The sequence below is a fragment of the Synchiropus splendidus genome, chromosome 16 (genome assembly GCF_027744825.2).
Source record: "Synchiropus splendidus isolate RoL2022-P1 chromosome 16, RoL_Sspl_1.0, whole genome shotgun sequence".
Lineage (NCBI taxonomy): Eukaryota > Metazoa > Chordata > Actinopteri > Syngnathiformes > Callionymidae > Synchiropus > Synchiropus splendidus.
Window position 1 is genome coordinate 8,434,659 of NC_071349.1, and position 17,214 is coordinate 8,451,872.

General features: G+C 48.8%; 3 protein-coding genes across 3 annotated transcripts; 2 read left to right on the forward strand and 1 right to left on the reverse strand.

Moving 5' to 3' along the window:
* The first annotated feature begins 126 nt into the window (after positions 1-126).
* LOC128747456 (endophilin-B1-like) lies at positions 127-5,732 on the forward strand. Its single transcript, XM_053845349.1, has 12 exons — positions 127-181; positions 350-498; positions 568-709; positions 1,255-1,383; positions 1,445-1,578; positions 1,639-1,731; positions 2,840-2,923; positions 3,004-3,027; positions 3,139-3,228; positions 3,436-3,536; positions 3,749-4,876; positions 5,607-5,732. The coding sequence occupies exons 2-11, from the start codon at positions 442-444 to the stop codon at positions 4,179-4,181; spliced, it is 1,287 nt and encodes a 428-aa protein (XP_053701324.1). The 5' UTR covers positions 127-181; positions 350-441; the 3' UTR covers positions 4,182-4,876; positions 5,607-5,732.
* A 3,669-nt stretch (positions 5,733-9,401) lies between these two features.
* On the forward strand, positions 9,402-12,049 carry LOC128747505 (pentraxin-related protein PTX3-like). Its single transcript, XM_053845430.1, has 2 exons — positions 9,402-9,601; positions 11,225-12,049. The coding sequence occupies exons 1-2, from the start codon at positions 9,457-9,459 to the stop codon at positions 11,767-11,769; spliced, it is 690 nt and encodes a 229-aa protein (XP_053701405.1). The 5' UTR covers positions 9,402-9,456; the 3' UTR covers positions 11,770-12,049.
* Positions 12,050-12,058: 9 nt separating this feature from the next.
* On the reverse strand, positions 12,059-16,916 carry slc35g2a (solute carrier family 35 member G2a). Its single transcript, XM_053845429.1, has 2 exons — positions 16,695-16,916; positions 12,059-14,370 (listed from the first exon to the last, which is right to left on the reverse strand). The coding sequence occupies exon 2, from the start codon at positions 14,342-14,344 to the stop codon at positions 12,989-12,991; it is 1,356 nt and encodes a 451-aa protein (XP_053701404.1). The 5' UTR covers positions 14,345-14,370; positions 16,695-16,916; the 3' UTR covers positions 12,059-12,988.
* Positions 16,917-17,214: the final 298 nt, after the last annotated feature.

Here is a 17,214-nt window from a genome sequence, read left to right on the forward strand (position 1 = left end):
TTCCGTTCTACGTCCGCTCATTTATGCGTACTATAGATACCGAGTAAGAGCATTCATGGTGATTTAAAAACTTCTTCCGAAAAAAAATAGCTCCTCGTTTTATTTTGAAAGTGAAAGCGGAAGTGTGTCATATCCGCCGCGTTAAATCTGTGGCATCCGTCTTAAGGACTGTCATTCAAAGGTAGGTTATGGCTTGTAAAATATATGCGTTAATATGGGCTACATAGTCTGAACGCGCGGAGCGAACCGCAGCCGAGCGATGTGACCGTGAACGCACCATCACATATGAAGCAGAAGACGCGACTCAGGTGCCTTCAAGGACCTCTAGTAATTGTGGATCTGTTTCCAGAGTGCATGTGCTCATGCAGCCGCGGGTGCGAGCTGGCCGAGCTCTGACGCAGAGTTGGACCCTCCTTGGACCACGTTGACCTTGACTCCGTCATGGATTTGACTCGGCTGGTCGCGGACGCGGGTCAGTTCATCAACCGAGCGGTGCAGGTAGAACACGCACGAGCACGGCGCGTTTGTTGACAAGCTGTCAGTCATCGACGCTTCTGTTGGCTGCAGTACACCGGAGAGAGTCTGGGTCAGGCGGAGAGGACCGAACTGGACCCGGTTCTGGAGGAGCTCCTGCGACTGTCAGACGCCACCAAGACCAGGACGGACCAGATTATTTCCCAGACCGAGGTTCTGCTGCAGCCCAACCCCGGTGAGAAGAAAGGTTCCTCACCTCCGCAAATACCAGTCGAAATTACAATTTCCATCTAGTCAGTGAAGGCACCGGAAGTTCTGGTAGATGGGTAAACCGCGTCTTCGTTCGTCATGTCTTTGTAATGTAACATTTAACTTAGTTTGAAAGCAAAAACTAGACCTTATATTGAAGTCGGGTGCGCCACTTGCAGTCTGAACTCGGGATTTCCCAGTTACGCCCCCTAGTGGCGTCAACCGATGTGTGATTTCCAGTCGGAGTGACGCAGTCGCAAAGGTTTTCTAGTTGCTAACTGAGCACATAAGTAATATCCGCATGAGGGATGCATTAGAATAGCTTTCGTGGGCGTTGCTTGCTTCTTTTCCGACTTCAATAACATGCATCGGTGCCTTCCAGTTGTCCTAGTAACTGGTGAAATCCAGATGAACACCTCTAAAATTCAGTCGTCTCTTCTTTGTTTCAATATCATTTCCCCAAAATTTCACTTAAATATATTGAAAAAAATTTGAGCCACCTTGCTAGCAAAAGTGTGATGCGTTGAACAGGAGCTCGGTGGGAGGAGCGGCTGTTCGGCCACCTGGATTGGAGCGCCCCCTCTCGTCCGCACGCTCACGATTTGCTGGGCGAACAGTTGACGGGAGCCGGGCTGGAGCTGGGCACCAACACGCCCTATGGTGAGACGGCACAGCCCACATGTCCGTCACATTTACCGCTCATGCTTGCGTTCCTGTCCAGGAGCTGCACTGCTCAAGTTCGGGGAAGCTGAGAAGCAGCTCGGCGAGACAAACAGGAAGTTCATCCAAAGCACCAACATCCACTTCCTGACGCCGCTCCGGCGGTTCACGGAGGGAGAGTACCGAACCATGCAGGTGCCACGTTTGTGCGCGTCTCTGTCGAGGATCACGTCACTGGTGTGGCTCTGCTTTCAGGAGGAGCGGCGGCTGCTGCTCAACAAACGGCTGGACTTGGACATCGCCAAGACTCGAGTGCGGAAGGCGCACGAGGCAGAACGAGAGTCCCGAGTGAGTTTCATGTTCCCCCCCTGAATTCAAGTCTCAGTAGATAGGTATATGTGGGTCTATAAAATTATCTTAAGTACTCCTCTGTATGAAGTTCTATCCTTGTTAACATTAAAGAAAAGAAAAAAGAAGGTCATATAGATCAACTTACAATAAAGAATACTACTAATAATAATGACTTCAAGTGCACCCCCCCCGCCATCGCTCCACGCCTCAGGGGGGCCCCACCCCACTATTTGAGAAGGTTGTGTTAGAGTATGAATGTATGGACTGGATGTGAAAATTTAAACAATATAGGAAAAATTGAAATGGAAAAATCTCATACCCTACCTTTAAACTACCATCTTTTGATTTGATCGGTCCATTTCAAATTACTATAATTCCGTGATGCTTCATCCCATCTGGGAAATTTAAACACCAACTAAAAGCAGGGATCCAGGTTCTTCCACACATGGAACTGATTGTTTACAGTAGCCCCGCCCCTTGTGCTGTAGAAATGCCAAAATACAGACCAGACCCAACTGACTGTCGCGGTTCACCGAGTGAAAGAGATAGTGTTGGGTTGCAAGTTCAGTTTATTGAGTCATAAGTGTGAATGTGATTTTGTTTAAGTTAGAAGGCTGTTTCAGGAGTGTGGATTCAGATTTTAACATGTCAGTCAAAGCCATGCTGCAGCTGTCAGTGAGTGAGAGAGAGAGACCACCAGGCTGCTCAGTACTACACCTGGAAGATAACTGAATAATAAGTCAAAGTTTTGTTACTTAGAGAATTTCAAAGTTCAAATTCGTACTCTCAGTCAGATTAGTCATGGAATTTCAGAGGTCTTGTCAAATAATATATTAAATATAAAATTGTAAAGTTGAAATGTAAGATGTAATGAGTGAAATAGTCAAACGACAGAGGAGCCACGCTAAGTAGGTGCGAGCTACCAATATCCCATGGCTGAAATGTGACTTGAGTCAACTTGTGTGAGTATTAAGAGGGTTTGGGTTACATTCAACTGTTCAACTGGAAGTGGCTGGACGAGGCCGGATGTAGAGCTGAGTTTGTTTAACAGTCGCGTGTTTCACGTGCCTTTCATTGAAGACCTGAGTCTCGTCTCCTCTTTCAGGGGCTCAATTCAAACCTGACAGATGACGACTACCTGTCGCACGTGTCGTACATGTTCAGCTTCCTGCGTGTGAAATGGCTGAAGGTCGGTCTGCTGCTTAAAGCTACGTCACAAATAGTTAGCTTTACATCCTCAGTGATTTCTCATCTCTGTCTCTGCCTCAGCTGTGGGCTCAGGAAATCTCTCAGGTGAGCGGCTGCTGTCCGTCTTGTGTGTGTGTGTTCCACTGTTGTTGCCTCAGGACGGACCTGCTTTTGCTTCACCTGTTGGAGCTGAGCTGAATTGGACCGTGTTTGCAGGCAGAGATGGAGCTCAGGATCTGTCAGTCTCTGTTCGAGCGTCAGTCCGAATCCACAATGACAGTTCTACACAGGATCCACGGCACGCATGTACGTATTGGCTCTTACTCATCCTGCTTCACCAGGAACTAGGACAATGTAACAATGCTCAGCCAAAAAGCTACTTTTAGCCATTGAACAGACAAGTGTGCCAGAAAATAGGGTTTGAAAACCATTGAAGAGCTGGTGGAAAACAAAGCTGGGAAAATATTTTGGGAAAAAAGTTAGTAAAGTGTGTGTGTGTGTGTGTCTCCTCAGAACAACCACATGCAGAGTCTGACGGACTTCGTGGAGGCTCAAGCCTCTTACTTTGCGGAATGTAACCAGCACGCGCAGGAGCTGCAGAAGCAGCTGCTCAGGTTGGTACCAAATGACCATAGATTTCTATGGGAGTTTTCACCCTGCTGACGCAGAGCTGTGCCTGTTTTCCTCTGCTGGGGGCGCTATACGCAGTGCTGTTGTTGGAGGGAAACAAATTCTGCAGGAAAGAAGATGTTGTTTGTTAAACTAGTGATGGGAAGTTTGTCTCTTCCTGAGCCGAGTTACGACCGAGGGTCGCTCTCTCCTGCAGCATCCCGGCCGTCCTGTGCTCCAACAACTGGCAGGCAGAGGTGGCAGCTCAAGGCACTGAGACGTCCTCAAACCAACCTGTGGAAGTGAACCACATCACTCCAGTCCACGTGGACGCCTGTCGTCTTCCAGACTTCGATCAAGACACCTGGAACACCGACCAGACAAACACGCAGCTTCCTGTCCAGACCAACAACAACAACAACAACATAGCTGAGCATCAGGAGTGGAGCCGGTCTTCCGTAGCAGACCACGCGCTCAGTCCAGACAGTAAATCAGAGTCGCAGCTGGTAACTGAGCCGCAGCTCGGCCCTGCTGACAGAGAAGAACCTCCAGATCCCTCTGGTGCCACAGACAGAGGCGCACGCTCACATCTGAACCAGGATGAAGCGAAGGACACTTCCCCGGCCGCAACCGAGGCAACCACCAAGTGAGCTGCCCTCAGTCTAATATAGAGACCTGCAGGGTGGATGTGGTGCACCGGGTCACATCTGTGGCAGCTGATGTGGACTCTTAAGAGGCTGCAGAACCATCATGGTTTCATTAACCCCAGCGGGGGCAGCCATTACTTCTGCCTGTGTCAGTCATCACTTATCGTCAGGTGCCGCATCAGACTTCAGCCGTCTTATTTATGCTCATGAGTGTTAGGTGTGTGTGTGTGTGTCTTCGTGAGCAGAGCTGTTTTCTGAATGAAACTCTTACTCATTGGTGCCAATTTCCCGCCTGAAGATGCAAGTATGAGTTCGTATTGTGGATCTGTCTGTTGCGTTACACAACTGTTGTGTGTCCAGAGCAGTCCACAGTGACGATTGTGTTTCGTCGTCCTCCTGCTCTTCTGCTGCTGTACACTGCAGCCAAATCCTGTCAGATGAGCTGAACTGCTGAGAGTTTAAAAATATTAGAGAAAATATATGAACATAAATCTGGATTTAACTTTTCAGTTTGAGAAGTGGTTTTGTCCAGTGACTGTGAAGTTTACTGTCGTCTGTATGGAAGTGAAAAACGTCACAGTAAAGAAGAGGAGTCGATGTTTGTTGTGAGTTCTTGTGCGGGAAAGTGAAGGAGGATCACGAGGGGCAACACTTCAGGCTTCACTCGACTCATTAGACTGGAAAAACCTCAAATAATGGTAAGTTATTGCAGCTCATTGACATGCTAACGCTAACTGATATTAGCATGTTTGCTAAAATTAACCAGCAGTTTTGCCAAACATGGCAGGGAAGCTGGAGTCATAGCTGGGTGTTAGGTTGGCTGAGAAGTCTGGTCATTGATGTATCAGTTTTTGAAGCATTTGAAAATGTTTGAACAGTGTAGCGATTTCTAGCGTTAGCCCAATTGCTAACAGTGCGCCTCGCGCCGGAGCCACACATATGGTGAGTGTGGGTTTCAGTACATTTCTCAGATCAGAGTTTAACTTCAAACAAATGCATTGTTACATTCCTGCAGCTGACTTACACTTAGTAGTTGTAGTTCTACAGTTTAGTTCAGGGACAACAAGACTTGTGAGAAACACACCCACAGTTCTGCATCCAGAGGGTTTCAGAATTCAGTGTATAATGTACTACGTATAGCAACCAATTTATGAAATTCAGTTGAAATGAATGAGTGAAATAGTATTTAAAAAGAGTGTGTTTTTCCTAGTGTTTGAGTTGTGCTCATTTTCCGCTTGAAGCAACATCACTCAACAGCACACTAGTGAGTGACTGGCTCTCTGTGTTTCACAGGGACTGGCTGGGTGTTTCCTGTTTTCATCTGTGCGCGGTCAGATCACATATATCTGTGCGACCCCCGCGATGGGCTCCACTTAGAGGACGAGGGTTAAAGTTTCCCTGTCCAGATGTTGTTGATTTTCTTCACAGAGTTGGAGCGGCGACGCGGACCCACTCGGGACGGCGAATGGAAACACGCTCATTAGTGCAACACGGGCCAACTGATGTCATGGACCACCAACTGCAGAAGCGTAGAAACTGGGTTTCACGCTGACACATTAAAGTGTTCCACCTGTGCTCTCCACCAGGTCGGTCACAAGTCGGCGATTGTCCCACGCCAGCCGCGCGTCGACCTGCCAGGTTCTGACCCAGATTTCGCACTTTCACACTTCACATCTCTCTGAGTGACGCCGGTGAAGCCAGACTTGGCTGACTGCAATATCATTACCGTTATTACAGAATAATGAGCTGTGGCGGCTGACACTTCACACAACCACTCAGTCAGCTCGGAGAAGCTTTTTCACAGATTGACGCCTTTTGGTCCACAACACCATTAAAACTTCAAACACTGTCAGCCACACGTCGTCTTTCCTCTGCTGCAGTCGCACCACGGCACACTTGTTTGCCCCTCGCTGCCTGATCAACCTTCAGCAGAACTGTATCCTGGCTGGTTTTTTTGGGGCCAACAAAGATGCGTCAGAGCGCTCCTCGGAGATACTGGGAGGAAGTGGATTTATATTTAGCTGGACTTGATGAGTAACAAACTGCCAGCAGGATGCTATTGTTTTCAAAGTGCTGTAACTCTGCTCCTCACACATGCGGCTTACAAGTGATCTGAAAAATACACGAAGCGAAGACTATTTTATCTTGCACAGAAAAGATCAGCTGACAGAACAATTCTTTAGATACACAAAGCTTCAAAAATTCATTTGAAAACAATTTGCATGGGATTAGATGTCATGGGTTCAAAAACATGCACGCAATGACGCAAACAGCTTTTTTTTTTCTATCAACTCACATGTCCCTCTGTTTTTGAAAACACTTTCTCATTCAAAGTAGTTTGATCTTGATTTTAAGACTTGTGTGGCACTAGTGGGCACTAGAGCCAGTGGTGGGCCAGCCTGGGATGGGTGGATGGATGGATGGGTGGATGGGTGGATGGGTGGAAAGAGGGATGATGGATGGATGGGTGGAAGGATGGGTGAATGGATGGATGGGTGGATGGAATGGTGGATGGGTGGAAAGAGGGATGATGGACGGATGGGTGAATAGATGGGTGGATGGATGGATGGGTGGATGGGATGGTGGATGGGTGGAAAGAGGGATGATGGATGGATGGGTGGAAGGATGGGTGAATAGATGGGTGGATGGAATGGTGGATGGGTGGAAAGAGGGATGATGGATGGATGGGTGAATAGATGGGTGGATGGAATGGTGGATGGGTGGAAAGAGGGATGATGGATGGATGGGTGGAAGGATGGGTGAATAGATGGGTGGATGGATGGAAGGATGGATTCTTGGAAGGATGAGAATGAATGAATGGGTGAATGGAAGGATGAAGGATGGAATGGATGGATGGGTGGATGGAATGGTGGATGGGTGGAAAGAGGGATGATGGATGGATGGGTGGAAGGAAGGATAGGTGATGGAAGGATGGCTTGGTGGAAGGAAGCGTGATTGATGGATGGATGGGTGAATCAAAAGATGATGGATGGATGGATGGGAGGAGGGATGGGTGGAAGGATGGGTGAATGGATCAGTGAATGGATGAATGGATCGGTGAATGGAAGGATGAATTCTTGGAAGGAAGATTGAATGAATGGATGGATGGGTGAATGGAAGGATGATGATAGAAGGGTGGATGGGTGGAAGGATAGATGGAATGGTGGATGGATGGGTGAATGGATGTATGGGAGGATGGATGGATGGTGGAAGGAAGGGTGAATGGAAGGATAGATGAATGGATTGGGGATGAAGAGAGAGTGATGGATGGATGGATGGAAGGGCAGATGGATGTAAGGATGAATAGGTGGAAGGATGGGTGAATTGATGGATGGAAGGATAGAAGGATGGATGTGGACGGAAGGGTGAATGGTTGGATGGGCCGGTGAATGGAAGGATGGATGGTGGAAGGAAGGGTGAATGGATAGGTGGGTGAGTAGAAGGATGGATTGATGGAAGGATGAATGATGCGTGCTGCTCTACTGAAGAACTTAACTGCAGCAGTGGGTTTGCTGAATGAATCCTCGCTTCTCTTTGAGCGCACAGTCATCGCTATGACGATCCCCAAACAGAGATAACAACACTAGTTCATGTGTCTTGTAATCTTAAATTGTCTTGACAGCATGATGAATTTCCAAACGCTGCTGTGTCACTTGTTGCTTGGATTAAGGACAAAATGAGATCCACCCTGTAAAACCACACACTTATACGCTGACTCGCTCCGGGTTTTAAAAGTAGTTTGTGCTTTGGAATGGCACGTTGGAGGTTTGTTTTTCTGGCGCTCTGACGACACCCCTGAAGTACACAGTTGCCTTTTGCTCCACTCCATCCTTCCAGTTCCCCTTTCCTGCCCTGTCTTCCATCCAACTCCCCCTCAGTGCCAGCCGGGAGAGATTTATGTGACAGCTATGTTGTAGGTGTGGTGCTCAGGTGGCCAGGCAGCGGCGTCTGGCCTGCGCTGATAAATGTGGCTTTCCTGCTCACACGACCCACTTAAAGACGGAAAAACTATGTTCGCACAAAAGCAGCGCTGGACTGTTGAGGACAGCTGAGGTCGAATCGCTACTGAGATGTGAGGAAACACCAGAGGAATGTGTTGCTTATTTAATCTTAGCTCATTGACTAAATGTTACAATTGGACTTTCCCATCTTGGGATTCATCAGCCATGTTCTGACAAACTTGTATGAAATGAAAGTCTGACGCGATGATTCCTCATGAATATTTTGCTGTAGGGGAGTCAAGTCACCGCCTGTGTATTCAATGAAAAATTTGCCAGTAAAAAAGAGACGAAACCAAGTACTGAAGCTAGAATTGGCCGAGCCCCAACCTCTCTCGCTCCAAGAAAACAGGACAGGCTCCAGCATCCCGCGACCTTGACAAGGGCATCAACTGAAGACATGAATGATGACATTCATAACAATATTTTTTCAATTCAAGCCTCTCACGGCCATCTTTGATTTGTGGATTTCCTCTCCGTGTTCCTGCTCTTCCTGAGATAAAAGCTGCCATCACTTCGTCCGGCCCAAACCTGAATGAGTCCCCTGCTGGAGTGGAAGCCCACCAGAACCAGAGGAACCCTCTGCAAGACATGCTGACATCTGCAGAGGAAACATGGTCCGAGCTTTTCCGCTGACCTGAACAAGCTGGCTGACACCTGAATAGAGCACGGCTGCTGCGGCAGGAGCTATGTTGAATAAAAGAATGCACATTGCTCCCAGAAAAAAAAGTTGTAACTTTTAAACCCGAGACACCTTTGTGCAGCTTGTGAGTGGACTGGTGTGTGTCCAGGGTGTGCCTCCACTACATCACTCTTTCTGCAGCCTTTGCAGGATCAGATTGATGGAATGAAAGTAACATGCCTGTCTGGACTGAGAAAATGTTTATGTTCATCCTAAAGTTCCCGCCTTTAGATTTTGTGGAAAAAAAGACGAACTTGAAAAAGTTCACTGTTTTCTCTCTGTAAAGAAGCAGTGCTTTTCTTGTCCACGGACTGAACTAATCTATTTACACAGCTCACTTCTCGCCGCCCGCCATCGTCACATGCCTGCCCTGTCCCCATAATGCCCCTCATTTCCCACTCACTTTGACAGACCCTCCACCGGAGCATGACTCACCAGCCCCCCTCTTCACATCAGACCCACGCCCCCCAAACGTCCGGCCTCCATCCTCCAGAGTATAAAAAGTCAGCAGCCTCTGCCTTGGAGTGAGGAGTTCCACTCAGCAGGGGGTGAAGCGAAGAAGCGGCTGCACGAATCGAGGGTTTCTCCATTTACACGGATGGCGGCACACACGGCCATGTGTGTGTTCCTTATCTGGCCTCTGCTGTGTGCGCTCGGATGTGTCGGCGCATCTGCCAATGACTATGATGGAAACTACTACGGAGACAGCTACGATAATGAGATATCCCTGGACCAGCTGGAAGGTAGGCTTCTGTTTCTTCCCCTTTTTTTGGTCAGTTATTGACCGTAAGTGAGAATAGAGAAACAGAGCTTTTCTCTTGTAAACTGGAAAAGCACGCATAGATGTCAGCCCCCTGCCAAGCTGCTCATGTCCACCCATATAGTGTTTTGTTTACCTGATACTGTTGCCCTAAAATTCATACTTAAGTGAGGAAGAAGGTTGCTGGAGGTGTAGCTTCAAAGGATGGAGCTTCAGAGCAGATGGGCAGCTGAAATGATGGGCATTGCTCAAAGGTTTATCCCATGTAGAAATTTCAAACACCGTCTGACAGAAGAGAACCAAGGCTTTTGTGCTCGCAAAATTACGGTCAAAGTGGTGGTCACCAGTACATATGCACAAGGGCCTTCTAGACACTGAGCAGATTCACTTGGAGTAGCCCTGGATCAGTGTTCTGTGGGTACAGCAGTGCTTGAACGGGAGGAGTGAGTCCAAAATCAAACTTTCCAATGATGTATGATGTGCAGATGGGTGTTGATCCTTACAAAGAAGGTGTGAGGTAGAGAGTGGTGTTGCAGCGATGCTTCATAGGTTTGGATTTGTTTTGAGTATGAGTTGGAAGACATGGTTTGAAGGCGACTGAGAGACCAGCAGGCTGCTCAGTCCTGCCCACACCAGCCTGAATAATCGGAATTACAGCCCAGGAGTTGAAAGCTTGTGATCCTGAATATGGAGAGGAAATTTAGATTCATGATCTCAGTCCACTTATTCAAGTCATTGTAAAGTGTTTTCTCTGTTAAAGTCTGTTCTCTGTAAATTACAGTGGTACCTCGGTTTTCAAACGTCCCGGACTTCGAACAAATGCGCAAATTTCAAGATTTTTTTGCTTCTGATTATGAACGAAAATCCAGAACTCGAACGCTCCCGAAAAAGGCTGGAAAAAATAGAACGCGCACGGACCGATCAGCTGACCCACAACGCGCTTTGTTATTGTGTATAACGCAGCCTCTGTATGCAGATGTGTCCCGCTAGCTACATTTACTGACTCTTTTTTCTTCATATTGAGGTGTAAAACCTTTCCTGTCTCCGCACTGGAGTGTCACAGGGGAGGTGCTCCTCGACACCTCCGAGGCTGGAGCGCGCACTCCAGGGTTTGATGTCCTGTTGTGGGCTGGAGCTGGGACAGGGATGAGGCGAGTCTGGGACAGAGCGTGACTTGGTTTATGACTTTGTCACAGCCAAACTGCACAGAAGCGCACATTCAGAGCTGGACACGCTCCGGGCACCTCTTCACTTCTGGAGAGACGTCACTCACTCAGCAACCCCTCCCACATGCAGCGGCCACACACATAGAGGAACAGCGCACCTGCAGCAGACACTCTACATTCACTCCTACAAAAGCCTATTTTAAGGCTCGGAATGCATTATTTCTTTTTCCATTATTTGTAATGGGAAAAATCGATTCAGATTTTGAACAAATCGCTTCTTGAACGGCCGTCTGGAACGGATTGTGGTTGAGAACCGAGGTACCACTGTAGTTTTTGGACTAATTTCTGCTGAGGTATGAGCGTTTGGTCAAAACATGATGGTAGATTGAAGAATTCCAGTCGCTCATCTTCCTGCTACTGTTTCTCACGGATCTCCTCAGGGGATGAGTCAACGTCGCCCTGTCAGAGTGTGGACATATCTCGCTGGGAGAAGCTCTTCATCACGCTGGAGAACTCCCACATGAGGCAGAACGTGCTGCTGGAGTCGCTCCAGACCTGCTGCGGTGGGATGATGTCTCTCAGGACTCAGGTGGAGCAGCTGGTGAGACGCAGCCACCAGGTACGGAGCGAGGAGGCCGCATGTCGGAGGCAGGTGGAGCAGGTCGCCCTCGGAATGCAGCAGAGCATGCTGGAGCTCCAGGATGAGCAGTCGGAGAGAGAACAGCGGCTGAATGCCACCTTGCAGAAGCTGCTGGAGAGCGTGCTCCGAGAGAAGAAGGAGTACAGTGTCACGCTAGATGAGACAAACACACCGTCAGTGTTGCAGGCGTTTCCATCTGTCCAGGCGGAATCATCACTGTTGGACCTGGCTTCAGTGCAAAAGACCCTGGTTACCATAGCAACAGACCTGCGGAAGGTTCAGCAGCAGCTGAACAGAGTGTTGGACCACACTGGAACTCTAATGAGGGACAGAGGTGAGACATGAGCGGCTGTGATCAGTGGCTTGTGTTTCCACATCTCCATCATGAATTAAAGCACCACCCTGTGGAGAATCATTTCCTGACTCTGAGTCTCCCCTCATTTCCTGCATCTTCACCGCCTCATGTTTGTGGCGAGACTCTACAAATGTTGGGAACCGCACGACAGCGAGCTGATGTTATTAACCGTGCGGTGGCCGCTCCCTCTCATTATCTCATTTAACAGAGGCTTGTTGGACGACGCACGACTTCACCACTGCTCATCTGTTTATTACATCTTATTATTGGCTGGCGTTTCATGAAACCAAAAATAGAAAAGCGACAAAATCACTTTCTTGACGGCCGTGCAGGTTTGGTGTTAAATCTAGCTCAGAAATGTAGTGATTTAAACTGCTGTGGCTGTTAGGTTGAAACACTACAGTTACAATATGAATACCAAAAGACTGGAATCCCAAACAAAGCTGAAACATTTCTTTCATTTCCTGGTCGTGGAATGTGGAGGCTCCACTCTGAGCTTCTAGCTCTGAATTGAAACTTTTACCTGTGTTTGCATTGATTCTGCAGAAACGCTGGGCCTGCCCCCGACTCCAGCACATGCATCAAGATCTCCCCAGAGACACACTCCCCTCCTTCGGTGACCCCCAGAACCATTTAGTGACGATCATTGTGAGTACAACAAAACAAAACATTACTTCTCAGTGTGTTGAGACCAGGAAAAGAGAGCGCTAAGGATGTCCGACACCACCGAGGAATACAGAACAGGTTGTTCATTTGTTAGATACGATCGCTTCCCTGCTCCAGGCGCAGCTGGCTTACCTCCATATATTAACACTGACAGTGTGTGTGTTCTTTTATCTGTGTTTTCATGATGGACGATCATCCCTCCTGCCTTTTATCTGTTTGCCAATTCAGCCGTCGCCTCCCACTCTATCCCTCGCCTCTGTTTTTTCTGTTCCTTGCTGGCAGCAAGTGTGGAGATTAATGTCGTGGCTTCGCTGCTGTCTGGCTGTTGGACTGACGTTGTTGAGATGTGGCCAGCACAATAAAGCAACGGCGTCAGAGATGCGAATTGTTCTCGACCGAGATTTTAATGTCACATTACACATTCATCACGGACAACACGTTGTAAGCACTTCTCAAAAGAGGACGATACAAAATAGATAAAGCTCCGATAAACACTGAACTGTGCTGTCTGTAAAAATGGGCGGGGCTTGAGGGAGGAGGTGTCTATTTGATGGGTGAGTCCATGATCTCCTCGTACTCCTCCCGGTGGCGACGCGCGGCGACGCGAGAAGGAAGCAGTTTCATCGCCACCAGCCATCCGACGCTGAGCAGGACCATGACATTACCGACCACCTCGGGCGCGGTCGGGACGGACGGCTTCATGGCGAGATGCACCAGCAAGGACACTGGCACCTCCAGACTTTGAGAGGCCGACACCAGAGCAGGGTGGATTCGGGTCAGTGCGTGTGTGATCCCAAGGAAAGCTGCAACAGAGCAGGCAACCAGGCCAAACACCACGGCCCACGCAGCGATGCTCACGGGCCAGGACCAGCCCTCCTGCAGCAAGGCCAATGATCCTGGCGCCAGCACACACCCTGTCCAGCTGACAGTGAAGAGAGCTGTGCCCACTCCAACTCTGTCCTTCAAGGAGCGGTATCCAACAAGCGCTAGGGCCATCCAGAGCCCGGCCAGCGCCATCAAGGACCACCCGAAAGCCCCCTTCCAGAACACCAGGTTGTCCATCGGCGAATCAGAATTGCTTTCATCCACCGTGGGAAGCAGCACCAGGCCCAGGCCGCAGAGCCCGGCAGCGAGGGTGATCCCATCTGCCAGGCCCATTCGCTCCTCCAGCAGCAGGAACGCCAGGATGGCTGACAGCGCCGTCGTGGCCAGACGCCAAGCTGACGCCGAGTTTTCAGATGCAACAAAACTTGAGGAGGAATAGGCGCAGCAAAGGGCAAGGGAATAGGCCATGCCATAGCAAAGCAGACGGAGACGGTAGCCTTCAGGTCCAAACGGGTTCTCCCCCTTGTGCAGTGGGACGACCACAGAAAAGAGCTGGAGGATGGACCGGACTAAAAGCAAAAACATGGGTCCCAGACCAAAGTGTTCCGACGCCACCTGGGTGAGGACGATCAAACCGCCATGAGCCACAGCTGCGCCGAGCAAGCCCACCCAGGTGAGGCGCGACGCTGACACGGAAGCCTCCCCAAAACTGGCCAGCTGCTCACCAACCCCTTTACCAGGTGCCTTTGCTGGTTTCGCGCCACCTTCACCGCCATCTCCTGCCGCCGCAGCTGAAGGCTTGGGGCTGCTTGGCTTGTCTTTAGACCCAAACAGAGTCAGAGGCCACCGTTTGCCCTCCGTCAGCTTCTTCTTGTCGGACGTCTCCTCCAGGAAGGAGCCGAAGTCCTCGAAAGAAGGGGCGTCGTCGTAGCCCTCGTCCCCAGGCTGCGGGAAGTGTGTGTGTCCTCCAGGTTGTGGGGAGTAGGGGGTGCGCGTGGCATACTTGGCGGTGACCGTGTGTGGGTGGATCTTGACTCTCTTCTTTGAGGTTCCCAAGAGGTGAGTGGACTCCATGGTGGGGGTTTTTAGTGATGTGACACCTGTGAAGGAGGAGAGGACGGCGTTACAAGATGGGTTTAACGTTGGCACACCAGCTGCAATAAACTAACCACCCATAAATTCTTAAACAGCCTTTACAGTTTGTGACTGAAAACACTGTATTGATGTTGATCACATGATCATTACCTGTCAATTAAAATATCTAAATCATTTGACATTCAGCATGTTTCCCAAACAGATTCATTCAGTACATATGATGGAAGCATTTGATACTGATGTTCTGTTTGTGTTTCTCTATATCTGGGGTCACACTTCCTGACCTCTGTTTGCTTCTATTTCTCCCCATTTGTGACGTGTTTCTGCTCGTGTCACAGTCTATTCTTTTCTATAAACATAATGTTGACAGTTGTTATTCTGTTTTTTTTATGGATCGGATGGAGGAAAAACACAACATTTATTATAGCACACAAGAATTTCATTTATATTGACATGTATGTTGTATGTTCTTATTAGACAGAAATGTGGCAGCAGTTGAATTTTCACTGTGACAAATCGCAGTGGTTCCCCACTGACTCCACCTCAGGACACCACAGACACATCAGTGTGTCTTCTTGAAGCACAAACTTAAAGCTGCTTTGCATTTTTCATTCCGGCTTCCAAAAGGTTCCAGATTTTTTTGCTCGTAATCTCTGCTCAGGTGCGCAGTGATTTGCGCAAGTGTATTATTGACGAGTTCTGGAACTGATCACGCCCAAATTCGGCCCCCAAACCTTGAGATGAACATGAGCATTGACCGATCACAATGTCGTGGATAAAGGTCAAGGTTATTTCAGAACAGGACACAAAGAGTAAAACGATTGTGTTATTCGCCCTTTAAAAAGGTTCTTTTATATCTCATCCTTGTTCTTTTCAGGTATTTAATCCTTGTGAAAATGGCATTTGCCTGCAAAATGTTGAGTCGTGTAATGCAGAAGAACGTCAGTCAAGCCTGCTAACCAGCATGTGAGCGACCAAAAACCCTCCAGTGAGCTATAGCTTAGTCTTAGTTTCAGTCCTGTCCGAGTCACTCAGCCCAGATGTGTGTCAGAAACGTGTGTGATAACCCTCACTCCCCTCGCGCAACACGACTTGTTGGTGGCTACAATGTCACTTACATAAGCTTGTGTGTCCCGCCTGATTGTCTCGCAACCTCCTCTCTGTTTCGATCTGTGTCGCATGTCAACGCGGAGGGGGCTCTGTTATTGTTGATGCTGTTCCTGCTGTCCCACTTCCTGCCTGCTTGTCCAGATCAAGAGACACCCAGGATGACAGAACCTCTGCAGGACACCTCTGACCTTGACTTTCACCTTCAACAGTAATACTAGAGTTTGTAGTATAAATATAAGTCTAACATCGGTTGGTAACACTGGTTAAAGAGCTGGTGTGGTAATAACAGTGTAATTACTGGTAATAATGAGAGCCTTTTTATACAATAACAAGAGCATAATTGATGCTGTGCTTCCGTTGTTGCAGTATATGCGGTTAGTAAATGTCTTTTTCACCGTCTCTCCATGAGTTTCTGCTGTGACTATTGAAGGGATGAAAATTCCTCATCAACTACAGTCCTGTGTGCAGCATCTTTAGATTGTTGTGCCGTGTTTTATTGTCTCCCTGCAGCGCAGTGTAAGAGTCCAACACTTGCTCTCACCAGTCTCCGTGCGAGTGTGGTGAATGACTACACCTGTCTCTCCATCTGGCTCCTGTCCCCGGAGCCGTGCGTTAGATCAGCTCAGCTGCCTTTTCTACTACCGAACCCAAATTGAGGCTCATGAAAACAAGACAGGGGACATGAAGGAACCCAGCGGCCCTCACCGAACTGTAAAGTGGGCGTCTTGCTCTTTTGATCTGAGCCCCATGGGCACGTCAAGAGGATCGATGAGACTCACGGGAGGGTCTCCTCAGTCAGTCTCACTTAAAGGTCAGCATCATCGTGTTCCTCTTCGGGTCATGCTCAATTAATCCCAGCGTTGCAGTGCTCCTCTGCAATGCTGATGCTAGGATCACTCCAGTGAGGAGCCGGTGAGAAGTCAAATCAAAAACAGGACAAGAACGTGTCACCATTTTAGCGGTGAGTTTAGCTGGTGGGCACTCACACGCAGTGTGAGCACGTTGGTGACGACAGAACTGGTTCACAGTGAAACTAAATGAATGCGCACAGCCGCACTCTCAGGTTCTTCTCAAGGTTATCCAGGTTTTTCACTGATGATGCGCCATGCTTAGACTCACACACACACGCTCGCTCCAGTTTCACCAACACCTCCTTTCTTTCCAGTTCCAAGCGTGATGCGTGGCCACCAGTGATTCAGACGCACCACCTTTCACTCACCTGCTCGGCACGTCCTCCAGGAGCATCAGTCATTTTCAGAAGCATCCTGTCGTCCCGACATCTTCTCTGGGCTGCGTGTGTGAGTGTCCAGGAGAAGGTGAGGGGCAGCGCAGCAGGGTGGCAGTCGTCACCTCGCTCAGCTCTGCAGGGGGAGAAGCTGTTTTCTGAGGAGCTGCTGAGGCTCGTCCATCTCTGTGTGAGTGCAGAAGCGGATGCTCCTCCTCACAGCATCACCACGGAGACCGAGGGAGAGGAGGAGAGGGAGAGAATAGAGCAGGGAGAAGCTGTGTCTGCGCAGCTGCAGAGGGTGAAGAGCAGGGAAGTAAATTCACCTTCATTTTTACTGGAAAAATAGATTTATACTGGCAACAGAAATAAGCACCATTTGATCAATAAAATATGGATCAGAGGTTGAGGGGTGCTGAGCCCCCAAACTGCTGGCAAGGGAGAGGAATAACTTTTACAAACATGTAATAGTTTGGACCGTCATTTCCACATTTGAAGAAGATTTTTTTTTTCT